The following is a 21,028-nucleotide window of genomic DNA, read 5'->3' as shown; positions in this document are numbered from 1 at the left end:
TTGGGCTGGGAGCCTCAGGGCCCCATGGCTGAGCACCCTCTTCCTAACCTCCCCAGGGCCCACAAGAAAGCTGCCACCTCCATCTATGCCTGTCCTGTCCCGATCAGTTCTTTCCTAACACAGGACACTGTACCAAGAGTCTCTCATCTCAGAATAAGCACCGTCATTGCCCAGCCCCCTCCACTTCATTTGTACTATCCCAGCAGTCCCAGACTTTCCCCTCCCTCCAGTCTTGCCCCGCTTCTCCTCTAGAAACATTGAGTTTTCGAAAAGCAAAAGTGCTTGTCAGCCTTACTGGAACCCTACACTGGCACCCACAGATTCCAGGCAGGGCCCCTCGGCCACCCAAGGCCTGTTATCCCCCAGCTCTTAGCCATGCTGAAGCATGGCCAGCATGTGGAGGTCTCCAGCACATTCTGTCTGCAGGCCTTGGCCCTGGGTGTGCCCTGTGCTGCCACGTGCTGCCCTGTCCCCTTTGGGGACCAAATTCCTCCTGTTCTCTCAGGATACAGCCCTAAGGCCACAGGCTCCTTCCATTGCCTCCCAGCTCCTGGGCAGTGGCTGTGGACTGTTTGTTCCCCAGGGTAGACAGGTCAGTGCTGGCCCACAGTGGGCACCTGACAAATGTTGGCAGAAACTGAGGAAGGCCAGGTAGCCAGCCCTGGAGCTGGGAGGGAGGTCATGCAGGCCACAGCAGCGGAATTCTGGGGGAGGAATGAGTCACTCTCAGCTCCTGCCCCTGATCCCCTTAGTCACAACATTCAGGGGAGATCTGGGTTCCCACTGTCTTAGGGGTCTATGAGACACTGGAAAACTGGAAACAGGACTGGAAGTGGGCAGGGAATGGGGTCCCAGTGGGATTGGGATTGGTCAACTCCGGTAGGACTCCCAGAATGCTCCAGAAGTTCCAAAAGCAGTGCTGGTGGCCTGCAGTATGGAGGGGATGGAGCTCAGCCTAAGGACCTGGTCACCATGTCAACTACATCCTTTCATGGGAGGCCCCCAGCAGCCAGTCATGGAGTGCAGGCGTCTTAGCCTTGGTTCCGGATTGCTTCATCCTCACGTAAAGGGCCTCCTCAGCTGGTCCTGGGGCACCAGGAGACTCGGCTTAGGGACTGAATCTCTACATGTTCCCAGCACAGCAGCCCCCTCTTCCCCTGGGGTGTGGGCGAAGCAGGGGGCCTCCGCCTGGGGACCGTGCTCTCTGGGCCACCGTCAGCCGCGCCGCCCCCTCCCCGCACCACATACCTTGCCCACAGCTGAGCAGCTGGGAGGCTATTTATAAAGGCGAGTGAGATCAGCAGCCGAGGTTATAAATGCACGGGCCACAGCCAGGCCCCACAGGAGCAGCCGCCCCGGGCACCGGAGCTGTGGGCCGTGAGGCCGGGATGAGCGCCAGCGCGGGCGGTAGTGGCGGCTGCGGCGACAGTGGCGGCAGCAGCAGCAGGTAGGGCTTATCCCGGGTGTCCAGGGTCCCCGGCTCCTCATGCACTCACTGCCCGCCCACTCCACCCGCAGCTCACAGGCCTCCTGTGGGCCTGAGTCCTCAGGCTCTGAACTAGCCCCAGCCACACCGGCACCTCCAATGCTTCAGGGGCTCCTGGGCTCTGATGACGAAGAACAGGAAGACCCCAAGGACTACTGCAAGGGTGAGGCCTGCTCTTGGGTACAGGCGACCAGATTGCCACTGCAGGGGCTCAGGTCAGCCTAGGAAGAAAAGGGTGTCTGAAGGCGGGGCCCACGTGGGCCTGATGGCCGGTGGGGATGGGCTGTCCTGGGGGACAGGGAAGGGAGACACCCCCACAATGATCTATTGGCCCCCTTTGGCAGGTGGCTACTACCCAGTGAAGATCGGTGACTTGTTCAATGGGCGGTACCACGTGGTGCGAAAACTGGGCTGGGGCCACTTCTCTACCGTCTGGCTCTGCTGGGACATCCAGTGAGTGGCCCCTCCAACCCCGGTGCTGGCTGGGATCCTGCTTTGGACTTGGTTGAGGCCACCACCATGGCCGGCAGCTGACGAGGGTCTTGGTATTGCAGGCGCAAGCGCTTCGTGGCCCTAAAAGTGGTGAAGAGTGCCGGGCACTATACTGAGACAGCTGTGGATGAGATCAAGCTCCTGAAATGTGTGAGGCACCTCCCTACTGCTCTGGTTCCCCGGGAACTGACTTGAGCCTGGCAATGTGGGTGCAAGGCCTGCTGGAGCTCTGCTGAGCGGGACAGGACTCCCAGAGGGGCAGGCTCCAGGTGGCTCTGCAGAGTGGGAGGACCTGGAAGATCACGCGGGGGGTTGGGGAGGGGTCTTTTCTTCCTTCCAGTGGGACCTGGCTAGGGCAGAAAGTGGGGCTAGAGGTACTTCCATCCAGAGACGACCAAGAGGAGCAGCTGGTGAGGGGTGTGTTGAAGCCAACCTTGGCGCCTTGGCTTTTGCTCCAGGTCCGGGACAGTGACCCCAGTGACCCCAAAAGAGAGACCATTGTTCAGCTCATCGATGACTTCAGGATCTCAGGCGTTAATGGAGTTCGTATCCTTTGTAGGATGAGCAGAGCAGCAAGGGGGCCAGCTTCTGCCTTCTAGCTACCAGGGCCTCAGTTGCTGATCTGCACCAAGGGTATTTATTCCTCCCAGGGATACTCTACAAAACAGCCCCACCCTTTCAGGCATGTGTGTTGCTGTGGGAGGCAGGAGAGTGGGTAACCAGCTTGCTGATAATCTGTGCAAGTTACCCTCAAATTGCAGGGGCTACCCAAAAAGACCTAACTGCGTAAGAGTGGGGCTGGCCTGAGGCCTGTGTATCCTCCAGTGCCATCTCTAGGATGGCCATAAAATGTACCATCCCACTGGCACACTTCTGATGGTGACAGGGACACTATAAATAATAACACCAAGACAGTGGTGGCTACCAAGACCGCCCAGGGCAAGTCCTGCCCCCTCCACGTCTGTGCAGCCCGAGCTTTGTCGCTCTCCCTGCTTAGCTAAGGGTGGGCAGGGCTTGTGCCCCAGCTGTGTGTGCGCTGGCCACCCTTCACTCCAGTGCCCAGATGTGTGCATGGTGCTGGAGGTCCTGGGCCACCAGCTCCTCAAATGGATCATCAAGTCCAACTACCAGGGTCTGCCTGTGCCCTGCGTGAAGAGCATCGTGAGGCAGGTGAGGGCTGTCCCTCCAGCTGCCTGGCCTAGCCTGGGAGGGGATGCTGGAGTTCAGGTGTGACTCTTCCCAGGTGCTGCATGGCCTAGACTACCTCCACACCAAATGCAAGATCATCCACACGGACATCAAGCCTGAAAACATCCTCCTGTGTGTGGGTGATGCCTACATCAGGCGCCTGGCGGCAGAAGCCACAGAGTGGCAGCAGTCAGGGGCCCCACCCCCATCCCGCTCCACAGGTACCACGAGCATGTGCAGGGCTGGGTCCAGGCCTCTGGCACTCAGTCCCTGGCCGAATGTCCATTCATTTTTCTCCCTCCATCCCACCTGCATCCCCAGTCAGCACTGCCCCCCAGGAGGTCTTGGTAAGTTGGGGCACCCCTCTCTACCTGTCCCCTTCCTCATCTCCACCCAAACTCTTGCACTCCTGCTAAAAGATGGGCCGGCCCAGATATGAGCAATATACAGGGCAGGTCACGTGCTCCAAATTGCCCTTTGTGGCCACTGTGCCCACCACCGCCTCCATGGAAAGATGCTGCATCCTCCTCTGATGGCTACTTCAGGCCATCTTAGTTGGGACCAAGAAGGGAGAGTACTCTGGGGGCAGGCCCACAATGTCCACCCCAACCTCACAGCTTTAGGGAATGAGTGCAGGGACAGGAGGGGAGGTAAGGAGATGGGTGAGGAGCTGAGGCCAAGGGGTGAGCAGAGGGTGGTGGCACCACATTCTGGCATCCATGGGACCCCCAAGTTTCAGAGCTGGGCAGGGAAACTTCCACTATCAGACTGGCTGGGGGATGGGAACCCTGGGGGTGACCCTGACTCTGGCGGCAGACTGGTAAGCTGTCCAAAAATAAGAGGAAGAAGATGAGGCGCAAGCGGAAACAGCAGAAGCGGCTGCTAGAGGAGCGGCTGAGGGACCTGCAGAGGCTGGAGGCCATGGAGGCTGCAGCCCAGGCTGAGGGTGAGGGGCCTGGAGGGGTCCTGGATCGCCAAGCGCATGCGCAGGCCACGGGCTGTCTGCTCACAAGCACCTCTGCCCCATCTCCCCAGATTCTGGATCAAGACTAGAGGGGGGCAGCGGCTCTACCTCCTCTTCAGGCTGCCACCCTGGGGGCACCAGGACTGGCCCCTCCCCAGCCTCCTCCTCCCCTGCCCCTGGAGGTGACCGCAGCCTCAGCCCCAGTTCGCAGACCTCTGGCTTCTCAGGCTCTCTGTTCTCGCCGGCCTCCTGCTCCATCCTTTCAGGCTCATCCAATCAGCGTGAGACTGGGGGTCTCCTGTCACCCAGCAGTAAGTGTGGGGAACAGCACGTAGTGGACAGGCAGGGCCAGGAGGAGCTGAGCCGTCCAACTTCTCTCTCTCCCTTTCCATCCCCAGCACCATTTGGTGCCTCAAACCTCCTGGTGAACCCCCTGGAGCCCCAAAATGCAGACAAGATCAAGATCAAGATTGCAGATCTGGGCAACGCCTGCTGGGTGGTATGAGCACCTTGGGGAGGCAGGCTGCTCTTGGGGAGCCCCAACCTGGCCTGTGGGGCACAGGGCCCATTGGTGTACCATGGGCTCACAGAGCAGTGCCGTCAAACAGAGCTGAGGGCTGCTTCCTGCTGCTGGCCCCAACCAGCAGGGTTCTGCCCAGTCAGCAGAACTGGGCCCATGGCAAGAGGTCACTGGGAAGAGACCCAGCCTCCCAGGATATCTGGGGACCCTAAGGATCAGAGTAAGCCCCACAAGGTTTCTGGGTGCATGAACAGAGGCAGGACTGGGGGTTATGGGGACAAGACAATCTGGGCCCCAGCTCCTGCCCCCAGGGCTCCCCTTGTCTCCAGCACAAGCACTTCACTGAGGACATCCAGACTCGGCAGTACCGGGCTGTGGAAGTACTGATCGGTGCAGAGTATGGCCCCCCGGCGGACATCTGGAGCACAGCATGCATGGTACGCTGACTGGGCTGCCCCCACGCCCAGGGCCAGCTGCCCAATGGCAGCTTCACCTTCCCCATTCATTCCAGGCCTTCGAGCTGGCTACCGGTGACTACCTGTTTGAGCCTCACTCAGGAGAAGACTACAGTCGTGATGAGGGTAGGGGAGGCAGGTCCTGGGCTCAGCCTTGGGGCCTTGGGGCCTTGGGGCCTCCTGGCCTCCTGGCCACCTGCCTACTAGCCAACCTCCTCTCTGCCCACAGACCACATTGCTCACATCGTGGAGCTTCTGGGAGACATCCCCCCAGCCTTTGCCCTCTCAGGCCGTTACTCCCGAGAGTTCTTCAACAGGAGAGGTGGGGACCAAGTGGGCTCAGATCACCTGGCTGGGGGAAGGGTGGGACATGGACCCTGGGTTCTTACCTAGAAGGAACACTGGTTCTCAGAAAGCCAGAGACTTCCCTAGCAGAGCCCAAGCGCCAGCTGGCCTGGGGATGCAGCCTAATGCTGCCTGGCCCCCCAGGAGAGCTGCGCCACATCCATAACCTCAAGCACTGGGGTCTATATGAGGTGCTCATGGAGAAGTATGAGTGGCCCCTGGAACAGGCCACACAGTTCAGCGCCTTTCTGCTGCCCATGATGGAGTACATCCCTGAAAAGCGGGCCAGTGCCGCCGACTGCCTCCAGCACCCCTGGCTCAACCCCTAGGTCCTGCTACAGCTGTGGGCAGCAGGGGTTGGGTCTGCCTCTGCCCCTAGCTCTCAGTGCCTTGAGGGAAAGCAGGGTGACTCCCACCACCCTGCAATAGCTGCCCTCTCTTACCCTGCTGAATGCCAGCTTTTTCACCCACCCATGACAGGACACAGAGATGCTCGGGTCAGGCCCATGTCTCAGAACTTGCCTGCCCACAATTCTGGAAGATCCTCCGGGTGGGAAAGTATGTGTTTCTTTCTTAATAAAGCGTGAATAGAAACACCAGTGTCCTGGAGTGAGGGAGTCGCACAGCTGAGTTCTGGGGCAGAAGTGGGTTTATTCTGGGGTCTGCCCACCAAGCTGGCTGGGGGTGCTGGAGTGAGAAGGGGCATCTAGGAATGGGCCAAGACAGTCCCAGGGAAAGCCTAGGCCTCCACAGCCCGGCCATTGATGATGCGGATGTGGCGGATGATGTCCTGGATGGCTTGGGAGGTAGTGCCCTGGCCCCCGATGTCTGGGGTGTGCATCTGTAGAAGATGGGAAGTTTGGGTACATCAGGCATGCCAACACCAGTACCCACCTCGGGCTGCCCACTGTCTCCTATAGCTTGCAGGGCCTGGAAATGCCACCAGGTGGGCAGGGGTACCAGCTAAGGTCCAGAAGCCCTACCTGGTACCACCCTCCCCTTGGGAAACACAGTCAATGCTAGTCACTGTCCCCAGCCCCTCAGGCTGGTCACACCGGCTCAACATGGGTTAGAGGAAGGAAGGTCATGGCACGGGGCCAGGAAGGGACAAGAGGTGCCTCACATTTTCATTGTCCATGGATGCCAAGACAGCTTTGCGGATGGAGGTGGCATAAGAATGAAGCCTGTGGGAGAGAAGAGCCAGACTTTGGTTGTCAGGGCCTAGAGGGCTGGGCAGGAGGCTCACAGCTAGGTACTGGGATGCCACTTACTTGAGGTGGTCTAGCATCATGCAGCTTGCTAGCAGTGTGGCTGTGGGGTTGGCAATGTTCTTATTGGCAATACTCTTGCCTGTGTTCCTTGTAGCCTGGAAAAGAAAGGACAAAAGAGGGTGGGTGGAAAATGGTAAGGGTATAGGGCAGATGATTCCACTCATGTGATGTGCCTAGCAGAAGCACATCTCCAGACAGAAAGCAAATGAGATGCTGGGGAGAGGAAATGGGGAGGGACTGCTCATGGATGTGAGGTTTCCTTTTGGGGTATTGGAAATATTTGGGACCTAAATAGCACTCATGTTTGCACATCATTGTGTGGGATGTGAATTACAGCCCCACGAGGCTGCTGTGAGAGAAAGATGGCGGCACCCAGGTACTCACTGTCTCAAACACCGCATACACATGACCATAGTTGGCCCCAGCCACCAGGCCTGGGCCTCCGACCAGCCCTGCACAGACGTTGTTGACAATGTTACCGTAGAGATTGGGCATCACCATGACATCAAACTGCTGGGGCCGGGACACCAGCTGTGGAGCAAGGAGCAGGCTAAGTGTGAGAAGCCCAGGGTGCCCAGGGCAGGAAGCTGTGGAGTCAGGTGGGCCCACTACCTGCATTGTAGTGTTGTCCACAATCATGTTCTCAAAGGTAATCTGGGGGTAGCGGGCAGCCACCTCCCTGCAGCACTGGAGGAAGAGCCCATCGCCTAGTTTCCTAGAGGGAGACAAGGAGGGGCAAAGGACACCAGCTTGATCCATCACCACAGACAGCCAGAGGGACAGGGCATGTAGAGGGCCTGAAGGCTAATTTCTAACCTACCCTTCCATTTGCAAAATGGGCATAATCTTGTCCCACTAAGCGTGTACCATTGTGAAGGCAAAGACCCTCAGGGATGATAAGATACACCCTTGGGTGTAAACCCTTGGAGGGTGGCCAGTGTCCTAGATCCTGAGCCTGAGAACAGACCACTCCAACTGCCTGAGGGATGACTAAAGAATGGGTGGGAAGATCAGGATACACACATGATGTTGGCCTTGTGCACGGCTGTCACTTTCTTGCGCCCACTCTCATGAGCCAGCTTGAAGGCATATTCGGCAATGCGTAGGGACTTGGCCTTGGTGATAATCTTCAGGCTCTCCACCACTCCTGTCACGCTCTGAGAAGGGGCCGGGAGAGAAGTGAGTGGTGCTGTGGGACACAGTCCTATGGCTGAGTACTCTGGCTTCTTCCTTGGGCACAACCCCTGTCTTTTGAGGAACCACCTCTTCCTGGTTCCTTAAGGTCTCCCCTCAACACTGACCCTGGTTCAGCATATCCCCAGACTGCCATATGGTGACCCTCTCTTAGGAGAGTTAGGAGAGGGTCACCTGTTTTTTTTTTTTTTTTTTAATTTTTTTTAGTTGTAGATGGACACAATACCTTTGTTTTATTTATCTATTTATATGTGGTGCTGAGGATGGAACCCAATGCCTCACATGTGCTAGGCAAGCACTCTACCACTGAGCCACAACCCCAGTTTCAGGTTACCTGGTTTTACCCACCTCATGCTCCAGGCTGCTATACTCGCCCTCTGTGTTTTCCCGCACAATAAGAATGTCTATGTCCTTGTGCCGGGTCACCACTCCTGGCAGGCTCTTACAGTGAATGACATTGGCATAGAGGTCCAGGCTTGTGCTGGGAGAGGGACAGAGAAAGAGGCAGGCTAGGCCTGACTGGCAGCTGGTTGGAGCCATTACTCTGCTGGCACAGCCTACCCTGGCCTTCATTGAGCCACCACCCCATGTACTTGGCTCTCACCGAAGGATGTTGTTTCGGGATTTGTGGGATGGTGGCAGGTTATGGTTTGTTTCAATGTTACCTACAGAACGAAAACAAGACAGGCAGGCTGGAGAGGGGCCCCTGGCCCCATATCCCCCCTGCTTGGCCCAAGGGATGTGAACTGAAAGCTGCTTCAATTGGAGGAAAAGAAGGCTCTCAGCAGCAGAATACTTCATAGAACACTAGAAAGTAACTTCCAGCAAGGGCACATGTGTGTTTTTCACCAATGGTTTCCAAAGGACCTAGAAAAGCACATAGTAAGCATTCAATAAATATTTACTAAATGAATGAATGAATCCAATTGGCAGTTGGCAAGGAGGCCCTACCACTTACTGCCCAGGGTCTGCCTTGATAGAAAGTGACCATTCCTGTTTATCAACAGGCTTGCTAGCCAGGACATCACCATTGAAGTGACTTTAAACAGGATAACTCCAAGGCTTAGGAGCAGTCAGGGTCTGCCTGAAGAAGACCACAGTTTAGTTAGGTCCTGCCATGTGGCCAGGCACCCAGAAGAAGGGAAGAAGAGACCCACTGCATCCAAGAAGCCAGCAGTCACCAAGAGAAGGCAGTCAGAGGGTAATGAGCAGAAAGGCCTTTTTGGCAGCCCAACAGGACCACCTGCTCCTCTGAGCTGTCCCTGGCCAGACTGCCTCCATCCAAAGTGCCTACGGCACCCTGTGGCTATCATGTAGGCTCTTCAGCTTGACTGCTGGCACCTAGGGCTCCACCTGGGTTCATCACTGCTCACAAGCTCCTCACAGAGCAGATGATGAGCTGAAGTATGCAGAGGACCTGGGCCCAACCAAGGCAAACTCAGGAGGGGCTATCAGAATCCTCATCAGAATCATACCATCAGCAGGCCTGCACGTCTCTACCCAGACTCCAAGCCAAGAGTCCTCTCTAGCCAGAAAAATTCCAAAATTGGGGCCATGGGAACCAACAAGAGTTAGCTTGGGCTGGGCATGGTGGCACACGCCTGTAATCCCAGTGACCTGGGAGGCTGAGGCAGGAGAGGAGGATCACAGATTTGAGGTCAACCTCAGCAATATAGCAAGGCCCTATCTCAAAATAAAAAATAAAAAGAGCTGGGGCCCAGTGGTTAAGCGCCCCTGGGTTCAATCCCTAGTACCAAAAAAAAAAAAAAAAAAAAAAAAAAAAAAATGTCAGTTTGGAGGTAAAACGAACTATGTGCAGAACCACACCCTGGTCCTTGAGCTTACCCTTCAGGGCCACACGGTTCCGACGGATGGCCATGATGGCATTGCGGATGTCTTCCTCATCAGCATTGGAGCTTACGTGCACTTCTTCAAAGTCCACTGGCACACATGCATGCCTGGGGCAGAGCTGGGTCAGGGTGGCTAGTTCAGGGCCTCCCCTACCTCCTCCAGGAAATGTGTCCAGGTTCTGGCTGAGAGGGGACCAGGCCCACCCACGCCAAATCATGAGGACATGCTTGAACTCTACAATGCAGTTAGCAGGACTGCCACCTTCCCATGCCCAAGCCACCCTGATGGGAACAGAAGCCTTTCTGTTACCACCTCACCAGATGCTCAGGCAAAGCCCTGACTAGTAGCCTCCGAACTCACTGCCCTTCCAGGGACAAAGTTCTAAGGGCACCCTGGTGAGGTCTAGGGCACAACCTTTCCTAGGGGCCAAGGCAAGGGAAAGTGGGCCTAGAATCTCCATACCTGAACACAGACTTAACGTGCAACATGAGCTCTGGCCCAATGCCATCCCCTGGAATCATCGTCACTGTGTGCCGCCCACCATACTTAGCCGATGGAGGCTGGAAGGATAGAGAGGGTAAAGACAGGCCTTTGGGTACTCCCACATGCTCACTGGCTCAGCACCCAGGGGCTCAAGTCAGTTCCTTTCTTCCACCAACACTGATTGCACAGACTGGTCAACCCTGAGGAGCCAGCCTGGTGTACCCCCATCCCAAATAGGGCTGATCATCTGAGTCCCTGGTCAGCAAAAGTCCCCAGGCTCACCTGGACTTGGGCCAACCCCAAAGCAACTAAGAGCCCCCCCCCAAATCTAACTTAGAAGAAATGAAGAATACTCACAATTGTTTGTTGCTAGAGGAAAAACAGAAAGGAAGAAGACATGAATCAGCCAAGGTTGGAAGATCAAGGCTGTGACGGAGAAACCAGAATCTTTTCCCTGGGGACGCTGTCTAGCACAACTTAGGGAGGGGTGAGGTGTGAGCGCCTTGGAAGGAGGGACACAAAGGCAGGGAGCAAAGGGGCACGGGCACTTGTGCTCACATGTGTATATACATACTACATGTGCGCACAAGTGCACACACAACTTGTGCACACACCCTGCACGTGTGAGCACCTATACTCACACACAGGCAAGCACGACACTCAAGGGCAAGTACTTACTGAGGAGATGCTTCTCCAGGGGACCTCATGGGTACCCAGAACCTGCCAAAGAGAACCCAAACCCAAGTGTTAATTGTCCAGCCCTGAAAGTCAAGTTTGCCAAGGGCTTGTCTAGCTCTTGGCAGGGAGAAAGGATTGGCCCCACTGTGCTCAGACAAACCCAACCTGTGCCCTACCAGCACACAATGTGCCCAAGAAGGTTGGCTCTAAAGCTTGTTGCCAATGACTGGCCCCTGGAGTACCACTAAAAGTGTTCCAATGCTTCACACCTCTTTGGCTCTTGGGTCAGTTTATTAAAAACCTTTGCTTCTGATTATTTTTTGGCCAATTATTGCTGTTCAGTGATGTCTACAAGGAAAAACTGGCAAACTAAATGTGGTGCAAAAGAGAAATCATTACAACAAACCACAGGGCCTAACAATAATGTTATCACATCTTTTCTCATTTTTCCTTATTACAAAAGTAGCACACAATCACTACAGTAAAAACAGAACTGGGAGATAAGGAGAAGACAGGCCTATCACTCCCTAGGGAATGGCCCTTCAGAAGATAAATCACACACGTGTGTAAGGAAACAGTCATTTCTGGAAGACTCATGACAGACACTAACCTCTAGGAAGACTTTCGTAAAGAACTGCAAGCTGCTTCGTGGCCTAGATGATGAACGTCCCCAACCCCCTGAGAAGGAAAACAGCTATGTTTGGCTATTCCAGTGCCACATCTGACAGGTTCAGAGCAAAAGCTGCCTAGACCAAACAGGTCAGGTGCTAAGAAGTGACCCATTGTCCTGGAGGGAGAGATCTGTGTCTCAGGCCCCTTTGCAGAAGAGCTTTCCTCCCTTCCCTGATGTGCCCCACCTAGGAACACACCCAAGGAGGTAGTGCAGAGCCAAGGTCTTGTTATTTGGGGTGTCTTGCCACTTGCCCACTAGGCAGCAGCAAAGTGTTCCAGTCAGTGGCAGAAGCACTGTGGCCATTCTAAAGAGCTGTGCCTTTCTGCTAGAAGTCCAGAAGGCTCAGGTAGAATCTAACCATTGACCATCTGGATCCACCTGGCTTGCATTCACAAGGGGTCCGCTTGCCCAAATGCTGGCAATGCAGATATGCCACTCACTGGCCCACGCTAGGAGAGGTGACACTAAGACCACAGTCCCAAGGGCACCTCAGTTATCTGTGTGGTACCTGTGCTTGCAGCCACAAGCACATTGGGACTTGGGTTTTTTTTTTTTTTTTTTTTTCCTAGCACTTGTCAATATCTGGATTCATCTTATTTGTAGTCTCTCAATACAAGCTTGGAGAAAGTGGCATATGGCCTACCCACAGAGCTTTCCCTGATGCCCAAAGGCTGCCAAGTTGGGCTCCCAAAGCTTCAATGACTCCCTTCCAACCACCAAGGGACACCTCCCTAAGTTATTGCTGTCCTGCTCTCTTCCCAGACTCTAAGAGCAGAGGTCATGCCTCTGGTTCCCCACCATCATTCTTGTCACTCCAAGATCCAGAGGTGGGATACATGGAACACTTCCTGAATGAACAAGCACATCAGAAAGTGAAGAGACAGATGGAAACCAGGCAGATCTCAGTCCAAACTCACCATCTGCTACTCTCAAGATGGATTCGCAGTCCCATCTGAAATCCCTAGAACAGAGGCACCTACTCCATACGACTGCTAGAAAGGGGGTATGTGGCTATTCACAGATCTCAGCAGGCGCTGTGCTAAGGCACAACCACCCCTTCACCCTATCACACTCTTAGGTCAGAGTTCAAAGCTGGTGTCTTTGGAGAATATAGGGTTGATCCCTGCAGCTCCTAACAATTAATTCCTCCTGGGCTTTGTTTGGTTGTAGCAATGAGCCAGTGTCCTGAGGGCCTGCACCAGATCTGGCTTGAAGTCTATGCACTCCTGCCTATGGATGGCAACATTGCCAAGAGGACTGCACCTCTCCCACACCTGCTTCTTATGAAGATGTTTCACTGGGCTCTGGTCAAAGTCCCAGAGAGTTCTTCAGAGAGACTTCCTTGACCTTGCTCTCTATATAGATGCAGGCATCTTCCTTCAGGGGATTACAAAGGTTCTGCCTCACACCTGGCTTACCCCATGAAGCTACCAACCAAAGGAGCCCAGTATGAGGCAGGATGGGATGTGCACAGGCATCCTGCTCATTCATCATCTTTTGATAATTCCACAGAAAGACAGGGGTCTAGGGTGGTACATGCTCCTGCTCAAAGGCTCCCACATGCCACATCTTACTACAGCTTCTCTTTGGCACTTTTCTCTTGGATCAAGTACCAATAGTGGCTGCATGTTTTCCCAGGAGGTCCCAACAAGTGGGACCCCAATCTGGGGTTCCTTTATAAGGGTTGCCCAGGAAAACTAATCTCAGGGCAAGGCACTGTCTGCCTACCAACTGTTCACTGCCCCTTACTCCCACCCCAAGAGCACCCACAAACACATACACGTGTGGGGGGTCAAGGAGGAGACAAATGTCTTCACCAAGAGCCTGCAGGAGCCACTGGGGGCTCTAGAAATCTTTACATGCTTGGTGTTCTTTCTCTGGTGATGTGGAAGAAGTCAGCATTTTAAAGACAATTTCATAATGCATAAGCAGTCTCCCCTAGCGGACAGAGGGGAGAAAAGTGGCAAATGGAAGTGTCCACAGAAGTGTAAACAAAATCGTGGAGTTCTGGAAGGTCAAAGTTTGCAGGATCCTTTGAGAATAAGAAGTCGCCTCCCTTCACTGAACAGAAGGGAAATTGGAACCCAGAGAGAGGAGGGGTCTGGCCTAAGGCCAACCCGTGGGTCAGTGGGGAAGCAAGGCCTGGAGGTCATATCTCTCATACCCCAAGGCCAATGTTGGCTTGCTGCTGCTATGTAGTGCTAACCAAATCCTAAGCTATCTTCATCTTAAACGTGTGTAAGAAGAGAAGAATCTGGGACTCTAAGAATGCGGGAGGGATCAAGGGTGACTGGCAAAGCCCAATTATCCTGCATTAGAGCAGGTGGCAAAGAGGTCCACGAGGGAAACCCAAGGAGGAACTGAGTACGGGAACCGGATACTCAAGGCGGTTAGAGCAAGGCGGGGCCGGGACATGTGACCATCTCCGGAGGGCTCCCACAAGGACGCCAGGGAGGTAACAGGCAGCCGCTGCGGCCCACCCTCAGCCCCCGTCACAAGATATAGACCCCTGGCGGAGCCAGACCAGGGCCAACTTTGGCCAATCCCCTCACTGACAGCGGAGGCGGCCAATGAACCCCGGCGCACAGGGCTCTTCCCCGCCCCTGCCGCGAGTCGCAGCCAATCGAACTCCAGTCTGCTCAAAGAGCCGCTGTCTCCCTCCCGCTCCAATGGGGTGCAAGGACCCCAGTAAACGCTGCAGCTGTCCGGTGGCCCATTCTCCACTCACCTCCCAAGGACGACAAAGAAGGGCTGGCCTGAGCACTGTCTTCGCAGCGCCACCGGCAGCCGTCGCCACCTTCAGCGCCATGACAGAAAGTGAGAGCCGTACCAGGGTCCAACGTGAAGACACTACTCTCGCGAGAAATAGGCAGGGCGAGAAGTCCCGAGTGCAGGGTCACAGGTCTATTGCGCACGCGCATGAACGCGCCGGTTTCCCACGCCCCCTTCCGGTTTCCGTAGTACCGCTGCCGCCATCTTGAGTGGGGGGCGCGGCCGGCTGGGCCTCTGGCTCGGGGAGGGGACACGTCAGTGCCACCAGCGACGTCACGAGGCCCGACCCGGCCCGCCTGGGCGCGATTGGCTGCCGTGGCCGCTTACGCGTCGCGCTTCCTCGTCTGCCCCGCGTGTTCAGGGGAGCTCGCTCTCTTTTTCTCTCGGCAGAGAAGAGGCGATGGCGGCGATGGCATCTCTCGGCGCCCTGGCGCTACTCCTGCTGTTCGGCCTCTCTTGCTGCTCAGGTAGCGGCCTGGCCGGAGCTTGTTTCTGGCGAGCCTGTCCGACGGCAGGTGGTGCTGGGGGGTGAAGGGGTATGGGAGAAGCAGGGGTCTGGCCCTTCCCAAGGCTCATGGCTGCCGGCCGGGCCTTCCTCCGAGAGGCAGGTGGCCTCGGGGTGCAGGGATCAACGTTCCACACACAAGTTTACCTGGCAGCCAGACTGCTGGACGAAACAAACATCTTTCCCTTGTGTGCTTATCGAAGAGTCCCAAAGCTGCATCGTTCTCCTGCCCACCGGCTCCAGCAGCAAAGGTGACACAAGTCCCTGCTCTCGCTCCCTGTCTCAAAGGGTAGTCGGACAGGAGCAAGACTGTACAGTGCCAACCAATAGCGGTGAGAAACAGGGCTGGCAGAGAGGAACCATCTGAGTCTGCGGTGCAGGCCAGGCTTACCCAGGAAAGTGAGAGCTAAGTGAGAGGGAGCAAGAACAGTCCAGGCAGGGGGACAGCAAGAGAGACAGGCAAGTTAGGGAGCTTTTGACTTTCCCTGAGGCTGGATGTGTTCATCCTGGGGTTCAGCTAACCACAGTCTCATTGATTTACATCCGTGAGTGATTCTTAACACTGGGGCGGGCAGGGTGGCGGGGAGAGTCCAGTGTATTTATGAGGTTGTTAGCAGCCCCTGCATCAGGTCTGGGGGCCTAGACTGGGCAGGGACTGCCTTCTGCACATAGTTTCCTGAATACTTCAAGGCCAGCATCAGCCTAAATGTTCTCCCTACCCATACCCTTCCCACCCACCCCTTAGGAATTCCCCCAGGCCACAGCCAGGGATTTTTTCAAATACAAACCTGGCTATGAAACCTTTCCACAGTGTGCACAGGAAAATGGCCCAGCTTTAGCAGGGCACAGAAAGCCTATGGTATATGGCCCCTGAGAACACCCCTCACTACCATTTGTAGGCATTTTCCTTCTGCTGTCCAGACCCAAAGGCTTCTCTTGACTTCCTCAAGCCATCATTCTGCCAGGACATCGCAGTCAGAGAGCAGTTGGTTGAGAAGTTTTCTCACTTAGGGTAGTGTTTGCTTCATGCCCTCTGACATAGCTAGCACCCTTTTCCTGAGGCTCTGTAGATACGGAGATGGCTACCGCTGGCCTCTTTTTCTCTGGGCTGCTGAATTTACAGGGACAAGTTGTGTGCCTTAATCCAGAGCCCCTCCTATTTGCTTCCCCTGGGAACTTTTGAGGCTACTCTTGGCCTTCTGTCAGCCAGCTGGGGGAGACCTTTTTCCTTATCTTGAAAGCTCCTATGCATTGCTAGCACTCTTCTTGGTGTCTTTGCTGAGGATGCTTTTGGTACGCTGTCTGGGCAATAATACATGGCTCTGCATTAAGGCCAGCCTGGCTCCTTGGGCTTCTGGGGTGCACCATGCCCAGGTAGGCTGTTGTATGACCTCCCTTTTGTAGGTCCAGGCACTAACATGAGTGATACAGTAAATCCAGCCTGTTCATACTCCCCAAATACACGCACTTTCTTTTCCCTTGCCATTGCATTGAGGTCCACCTCTGTATCTGGCAGACCAGGGAGGTCTTCCTACCACTCTCTGGCCTGTCTTCATGGCCATCACACTCCCCCTTTCACCAACTTCTGCATGAGCACTGGGATTGGTCCCCAAGACCACACCTGACAGACAGAAGGACCTGTGTGTCCTCAGCTGACCGGGTCTGGGAGGCAGAGCTGGGGCAGACCATCCCAGCACGCACAAGCCAGCCTTGTCTTCTCCCTGCAGCAGAGGCCTGTGTGGAGCCCCAGATCACCCCTTCCTACTACACTACTTCAGATGCTGTCATTTCCACCGAGACTGTCTTCATTGTGGAGATCTCCCTGACGTGCAAGAACAGGGTCCAGGTGAGGCAGTGGGGCTTCAGTCAGGAGCAAGTGGGGTGGGGATGATTTTCCTGACTGGCAGTTGACAGAATCTGACCATGTCGACAGGGCATGGGACGTGGGAGAGATCAGGGCAGCAAGGACAGATCCTAGTGAGTATTTCAGAGCATTTCCTGACCTGCTCATGTTTGCTTTGCTACATGCAGTAACCTTGCAGAGATACCCATGTTTCAAACATGAATATCTGGAACATGAGAAAGGGCTGCTTCCCTCCATTTTCTGGTTGCTGTTTGCAAGATTGTGTGTCCATGTGGGTATTTTGTTAAGTTACACTCCTCAAGTTAAATGCCTCTTAGGAAGCTTTTAAGGCACTCCTTGACCCTAGCACCTTCCTTTTAGGTGCTGAGAAATAACAGACATTTCTGTCATCAGTGTCTTGTTCACAGTTAACAGACTTGTGGGGGATAAGTTAGGCCAAGCCATAGTGGGTGTCTAACCCTATTTTTCCTCAGGTAGAGACCCAGAAGACAGTGTCAGGGCATTGTTTGGTTTCCTAGTACAGCTCCAGGTTGTACTAGGCCTATCCCTGTGGTTCTTACATGGTGGCCTCTGCCAAACACACTCCAGCCCCCAAGTAGGCCTGGCCCCTCTGCTTGCATCCACAGAAGATGTCTCTCCTTTTGTCTCCTCATCCAGAACATGGCTCTTTATGCTGATGTCAGTGGAAAACAGTTCCCTGTCACCAGGGGCCAAGATGTGGGCCGTTATCAGGTAAGGGATGCTGAGCCCAGGGTAGGGGAAGGCTACCTGCTTGTGAGCATGACTTGAGAGCTGCTTGTACTGGTGCTGTCAGCATTGGCAGGCTGGCCCCTCAGGTGTCCACTCTGCCCACCCCCTATCCAATATACTCAACCAGGTGTCCTGGAGCCTAGACCATAAGAGCGCCCATGCAGGCACCTATGAGGTCAGATTCTTTGATGAGGAGTCCTACAGCCTCCTAAGGAAGGCAAGTATTGCCTGGAGCCCCTCGGAGGCTCCAGCAAGGGAGGGCAAGCCCTGCCCTTCTGCAGCTTCAGCAGCTAGGAAGCTGGCTTGTGTGGAGCAGGATGGGCTGGGTGGGTACCTTCCTGTGCTCCTACCCCACTTGCCCCACCTGTCTCTTCCTTGTTTCTTTCCTTTGTTCTTCTTTGTTCCTGCCTCTCCTGTCCCTCTCCACCCCACCTAGACAACCCATTCAGTGTTCCCTGACCCCAGCACCTCCCTTGCAGGCTCAGAGAAATAACGAGGACATTTCAATCATCCCACCCCTGTTTACAGTCAGCGTGGACCATCGGGTAAGTGTCCTAGTCCCAGGGGAACACAAAACATGTGGCACACTTCCTTTCTGGGGGTGGGGGTTGAGGGAAAGTTCTCTTACTTTGCAGCCGCAGCTCCACCTATTGGGCCATCATTAACCAGTATGCCTTGTGTGCCCTGAGGGCTGGTGACTGGGACTGACTGGTCCACTTGCCCATGACTCCCCTGAGCTAAGCTTTTGGTCTTTTCTCTTTCAGGGTGCCTGGAATGGGCCCTGGGTCTCCACTGAGGTACTGGCCGCAGTGATTGGCCTAGTGATCTACTATCTGGCCTTCAGTGCAAAGAGCCACATCCAGGCCTGAGGATGGCACCCCAGCTCTCCTTTGCTTCTTTCAATAAACAGTCACTGGTTGTCATGAGTACATTTGGGACACAGGGCTCGTGGCTTACATTGCCATGCCATCCTCACACCAGGAGAGCTGGGCACCCAGCATGCCCTTGCCCACCTTAACAGCAGAGGCCAAACCTTCCCCGGTGTCCTATGTCCACCTTCTCTTTGTCTCTGTCCTGGTTGCTGGCATGTTGGGCATGGATCCATCCCTTTCCTTCCCAGCACATGACCCTTCAGCAAAGACTGCCTTTTCTCTCCTGTTCTCACCTGGTCCCCTGTGGCAGAGCCACCAGGTCTCCACTTGGCCTCCTAGTGGAGTGTCTTCCCATGGTTGGCCTGGGGCCAGTCCCTATGACCTTCTGAGCCTGCCTCCAGCTGGAGAGCAGAGAGGAGGGCTGCTCTGCTGCACCTGTGCCTTTAGGACTGGCTTGTACTCTGGCCTGGTCAGAGAAGACAGAGCCTTTTCTAGTTTCCCCATAATCCTTTAGTCAGTGCTATGGACACCCATGGTGAAACAATCAGCCTCATCTTCATGATGGCTTCTCCTTGCAGCCTGGGGCATGAGTCACATACAGGTACTTCGCAGTGCTTTGCTTGCTGATGGAGTTAAACCTGGTATGTGCCCCAACACCCCACAGCACACAGCTGTCCAGGCAGAAGGTCCCTCCAAATTCAACAGCTTGGCCATTCCACGTTGTTTCCCAGCAAGCTTCTGCTCAGCATTGGGTTTAGCATGGGGCATTTAGAAAACAGACTCCCACACCTCGGAAAGTCCACCGCTCCCTTCTTGTGACCCTTCATGAATACCCAGGGTCTACCAGACACCAGGCAGGCATCTGGGCCTGTGCTTGGCACCAGTCACTTGAGTGGTCCATGGTACTAAGGGTAGCTGGTGGGGTAGTGAGGGCCCTGGGGTCCAAAGGGGCTGGGTGCAAATTCTGTGAACCCTTCCCAGCTCCATCATTGCTATGATTACAGAGCCTACTACAGGGCATTGGGATCATTGGGACCAGCTGGTAATGCCCTAGTACCTGTGTACACAGTCACCATTAGCCATTACCAGAGGAAACGGTACAGCCATCCAGAGTATACACTGGAAAAGGAGGCAAGGGCCCTAGCCTTCTGGGAGGACAATATCCAGGCTCCCTCCCCTGCCTAGGCTGTGCCACAGGACCTGGGAGGATTGGAAGGTGTGGGAATAGAGGGTGAGAAGGTGGACCTGTCCACCTACCTGGTCCTGCTAGGAAGCCTCCTTCAGACTAGGGGAAAGTGGTCTGGGGTGGGCACAACAGAAGAGTTGGCCCCAGGAGGATCAGACCACACTAGCTCAGGCAGCAGATGATCTTTCTGGAGTCCAGAGATAAAACCCAGTGCTGGGAGCAGGAGCTGCTCCCCCTGGCTGTTAAGGAGCAGATGACCACTCCTCATGTTCTGCCAGCAGCCTAGCCTACACAGGAAGAAGGCAGCCCGGTTGCTCTTTTTGGTTCTGGCTCCACCAGGCAGCCTGATGGCAGTGGGACCCAAATATGAAGTCACTGTTCCAGGGCATCAGTAGCCAAGAGCTGGCAGCCCTCCTGGCGCCACTTCTCCCTGAGATGGCCAAGGGACTCCAGGCTCTGGGCCCGTGTTGGCCCATGTCCTGTGAACACCCCACCAGAAGAAAGGGGAAGTAAGTCCAAAGAGGAACAGTTGGCCTTGGGAGGGGCTGATTTGGGTGTGCCACACCTTCAACTGAAGAAGGCCCAAGAGGAATGGGGAATCAGGCTAGCCCCTGCCCCATTCCCACCTCCACTGCCTCCAGAAGCCTGTCACCCACTCCCCTGCTCATTGTTCCTAGGCAGGACTGCCATGTGATGTGCTGGCCTTCCCTCCCAGAGCCATTCAGTATGGCAGACAGATGGGATACACCCCTGTGACCCTGCCTTCCTGGCAGCAGGACGTGGCTTCTGGAAGTGGGCCCTTGGGTTTCCCACTCACCCATCACAGCATGTTATCCATCACCAAATTGCTGCCTGGATCTCTGCATTTAGAAATTAATGAACTGCTATCTTTTCCCAGGATAAATAGCATGGTGAGAATGAAAACAGGGAGGCCACGATTCAACCAAGTAAAAAGGCAGCTTGCTTTATTCTTGAGATGCAGGTGGGGGCAGGGCGGGACAGCCTGCCTGCCTCCAATCTGGGGCTCTCCAAACCTGAGGGGCACCACTTGCAAACTGCAACACCTGGAAGTGGTTGAAGGTCAGATGTGCATCTCTCCTGATCAGCCCACCTGCCTGTCACTGGGTCCAGGCCTCTGGTTGCTACCAAGTCCTCTCCAGGCCAGGCAGCCCGAGGTCTTCCACTGTTGCTCATGGGGCTTGGCTGCTAAACCCTCTCAACATCTAAGCACCCTCCTAAGGCCACTCAGAAAGAGCGGCCCTGCTCCAGATGGCATCAGACACAGATGCGGGCTCAGTGAATTCTTCCTGGATGGACACTGCCCACTCAGTCCCTGCAGTCTCACCCTCCTCCAGTCACTAAGGAAGGATACAGCCCTCAGGAGTGAGCCTCAAAAGCCATAGCAGAGGCTCCCCTTCCCCACCCCACAGAGTGGAGGCCACTGGGACAGCTGCCTCCCATTCCTCCCTCCATCCCCTC

The 21,028-nt window shown here is 55.2% G+C and overlaps 3 protein-coding genes across 7 annotated transcripts; 2 read left to right on the top strand and 1 right to left on the bottom strand.

The window, feature by feature from the left end:
• The first annotated feature begins 1,373 nt into the window (after positions 1-1,373).
• SRPK3 (SRSF protein kinase 3) lies at positions 1,374-5,780 on the top strand. Of its 2 annotated transcripts, none has more exons than XM_079124012.1 (15): positions 1,374-1,447; positions 1,519-1,649; positions 1,831-1,939; positions 2,041-2,128; positions 2,437-2,524; positions 3,042-3,148; positions 3,222-3,387; positions 3,488-3,513; positions 4,007-4,112; positions 4,202-4,441; positions 4,529-4,629; positions 4,980-5,087; positions 5,162-5,231; positions 5,335-5,427; positions 5,595-5,780. In XM_079124012.1, exons 1-15 carry the CDS (start codon positions 1,389-1,391, stop codon positions 5,777-5,779), a joined length of 1,677 nt encoding a protein of 558 aa, XP_078980138.1. In that variant the 5' UTR covers positions 1,374-1,388; the 3' UTR covers position 5,780. The 2 variants fall into 2 exon arrangements, with proteins under 2 accessions (XP_078980138.1, XP_078980137.1); XM_079124011.1 differs by having other exon boundaries at positions 3,983-4,112.
• Positions 5,781-6,006: 226 nt separating this feature from the next.
• IDH3G (isocitrate dehydrogenase (NAD(+)) 3 non-catalytic subunit gamma) lies at positions 6,007-14,446 on the bottom strand. 3 transcript variants are annotated; one of them, XM_079124015.1, is made up of 13 exons: positions 14,329-14,424; positions 10,928-10,969; positions 10,607-10,618; positions 10,229-10,326; positions 9,761-9,873; positions 8,520-8,580; positions 8,264-8,396; positions 7,745-7,878; positions 7,334-7,436; positions 7,106-7,252; positions 6,722-6,816; positions 6,574-6,634; positions 6,082-6,291 (listed from the first exon to the last, which is right to left on the bottom strand). In XM_079124015.1, the coding sequence occupies exons 1-13, from the start codon at positions 14,407-14,409 to the stop codon at positions 6,190-6,192; spliced, it is 1,182 nt and encodes a 393-aa protein (XP_078980141.1). In that variant the 5' UTR covers positions 14,410-14,424; the 3' UTR covers positions 6,082-6,189. The 3 variants fall into 3 exon arrangements, with proteins under 3 accessions (XP_078980143.1, XP_078980141.1, XP_078980142.1); XM_079124017.1 differs by lacking the exons at positions 6,574-6,634; positions 10,607-10,618 and having other exon boundaries at positions 6,007-6,291; positions 14,329-14,446; XM_079124016.1 differs by lacking the exons at positions 10,607-10,618; positions 10,928-10,969 and having other exon boundaries at positions 10,229-10,374; positions 14,329-14,430.
• A 150-nt stretch (positions 14,447-14,596) lies between these two features.
• Positions 14,597-18,420, top strand: SSR4 (signal sequence receptor subunit 4). 2 transcript variants are annotated; one of them, XM_079124013.1, is made up of 6 exons: positions 14,597-14,839; positions 16,605-16,723; positions 17,399-17,473; positions 17,619-17,708; positions 17,971-18,036; positions 18,256-18,420. In XM_079124013.1, exons 1-6 carry the CDS (start codon positions 14,773-14,775, stop codon positions 18,358-18,360), a joined length of 522 nt encoding a protein of 173 aa, XP_078980139.1. In that variant the 5' UTR covers positions 14,597-14,772; the 3' UTR covers positions 18,361-18,420. The 2 variants fall into 2 exon arrangements, with proteins under 2 accessions (XP_078980139.1, XP_078980140.1); XM_079124014.1 differs by having other exon boundaries at positions 14,631-14,839; positions 17,957-18,036.
• Positions 18,421-21,028: the final 2,608 nt, after the last annotated feature.

This window comes from Sciurus vulgaris (genome assembly GCF_902686455.1).
Source record: "Sciurus vulgaris genome assembly, chromosome: X".
Classification (NCBI taxonomy): domain Eukaryota; kingdom Metazoa; phylum Chordata; class Mammalia; order Rodentia; family Sciuridae; genus Sciurus; species Sciurus vulgaris.
Note: the sequence above shows the minus strand (reverse complement) of the source record. Positions and strands in the feature narration are given on the sequence as shown.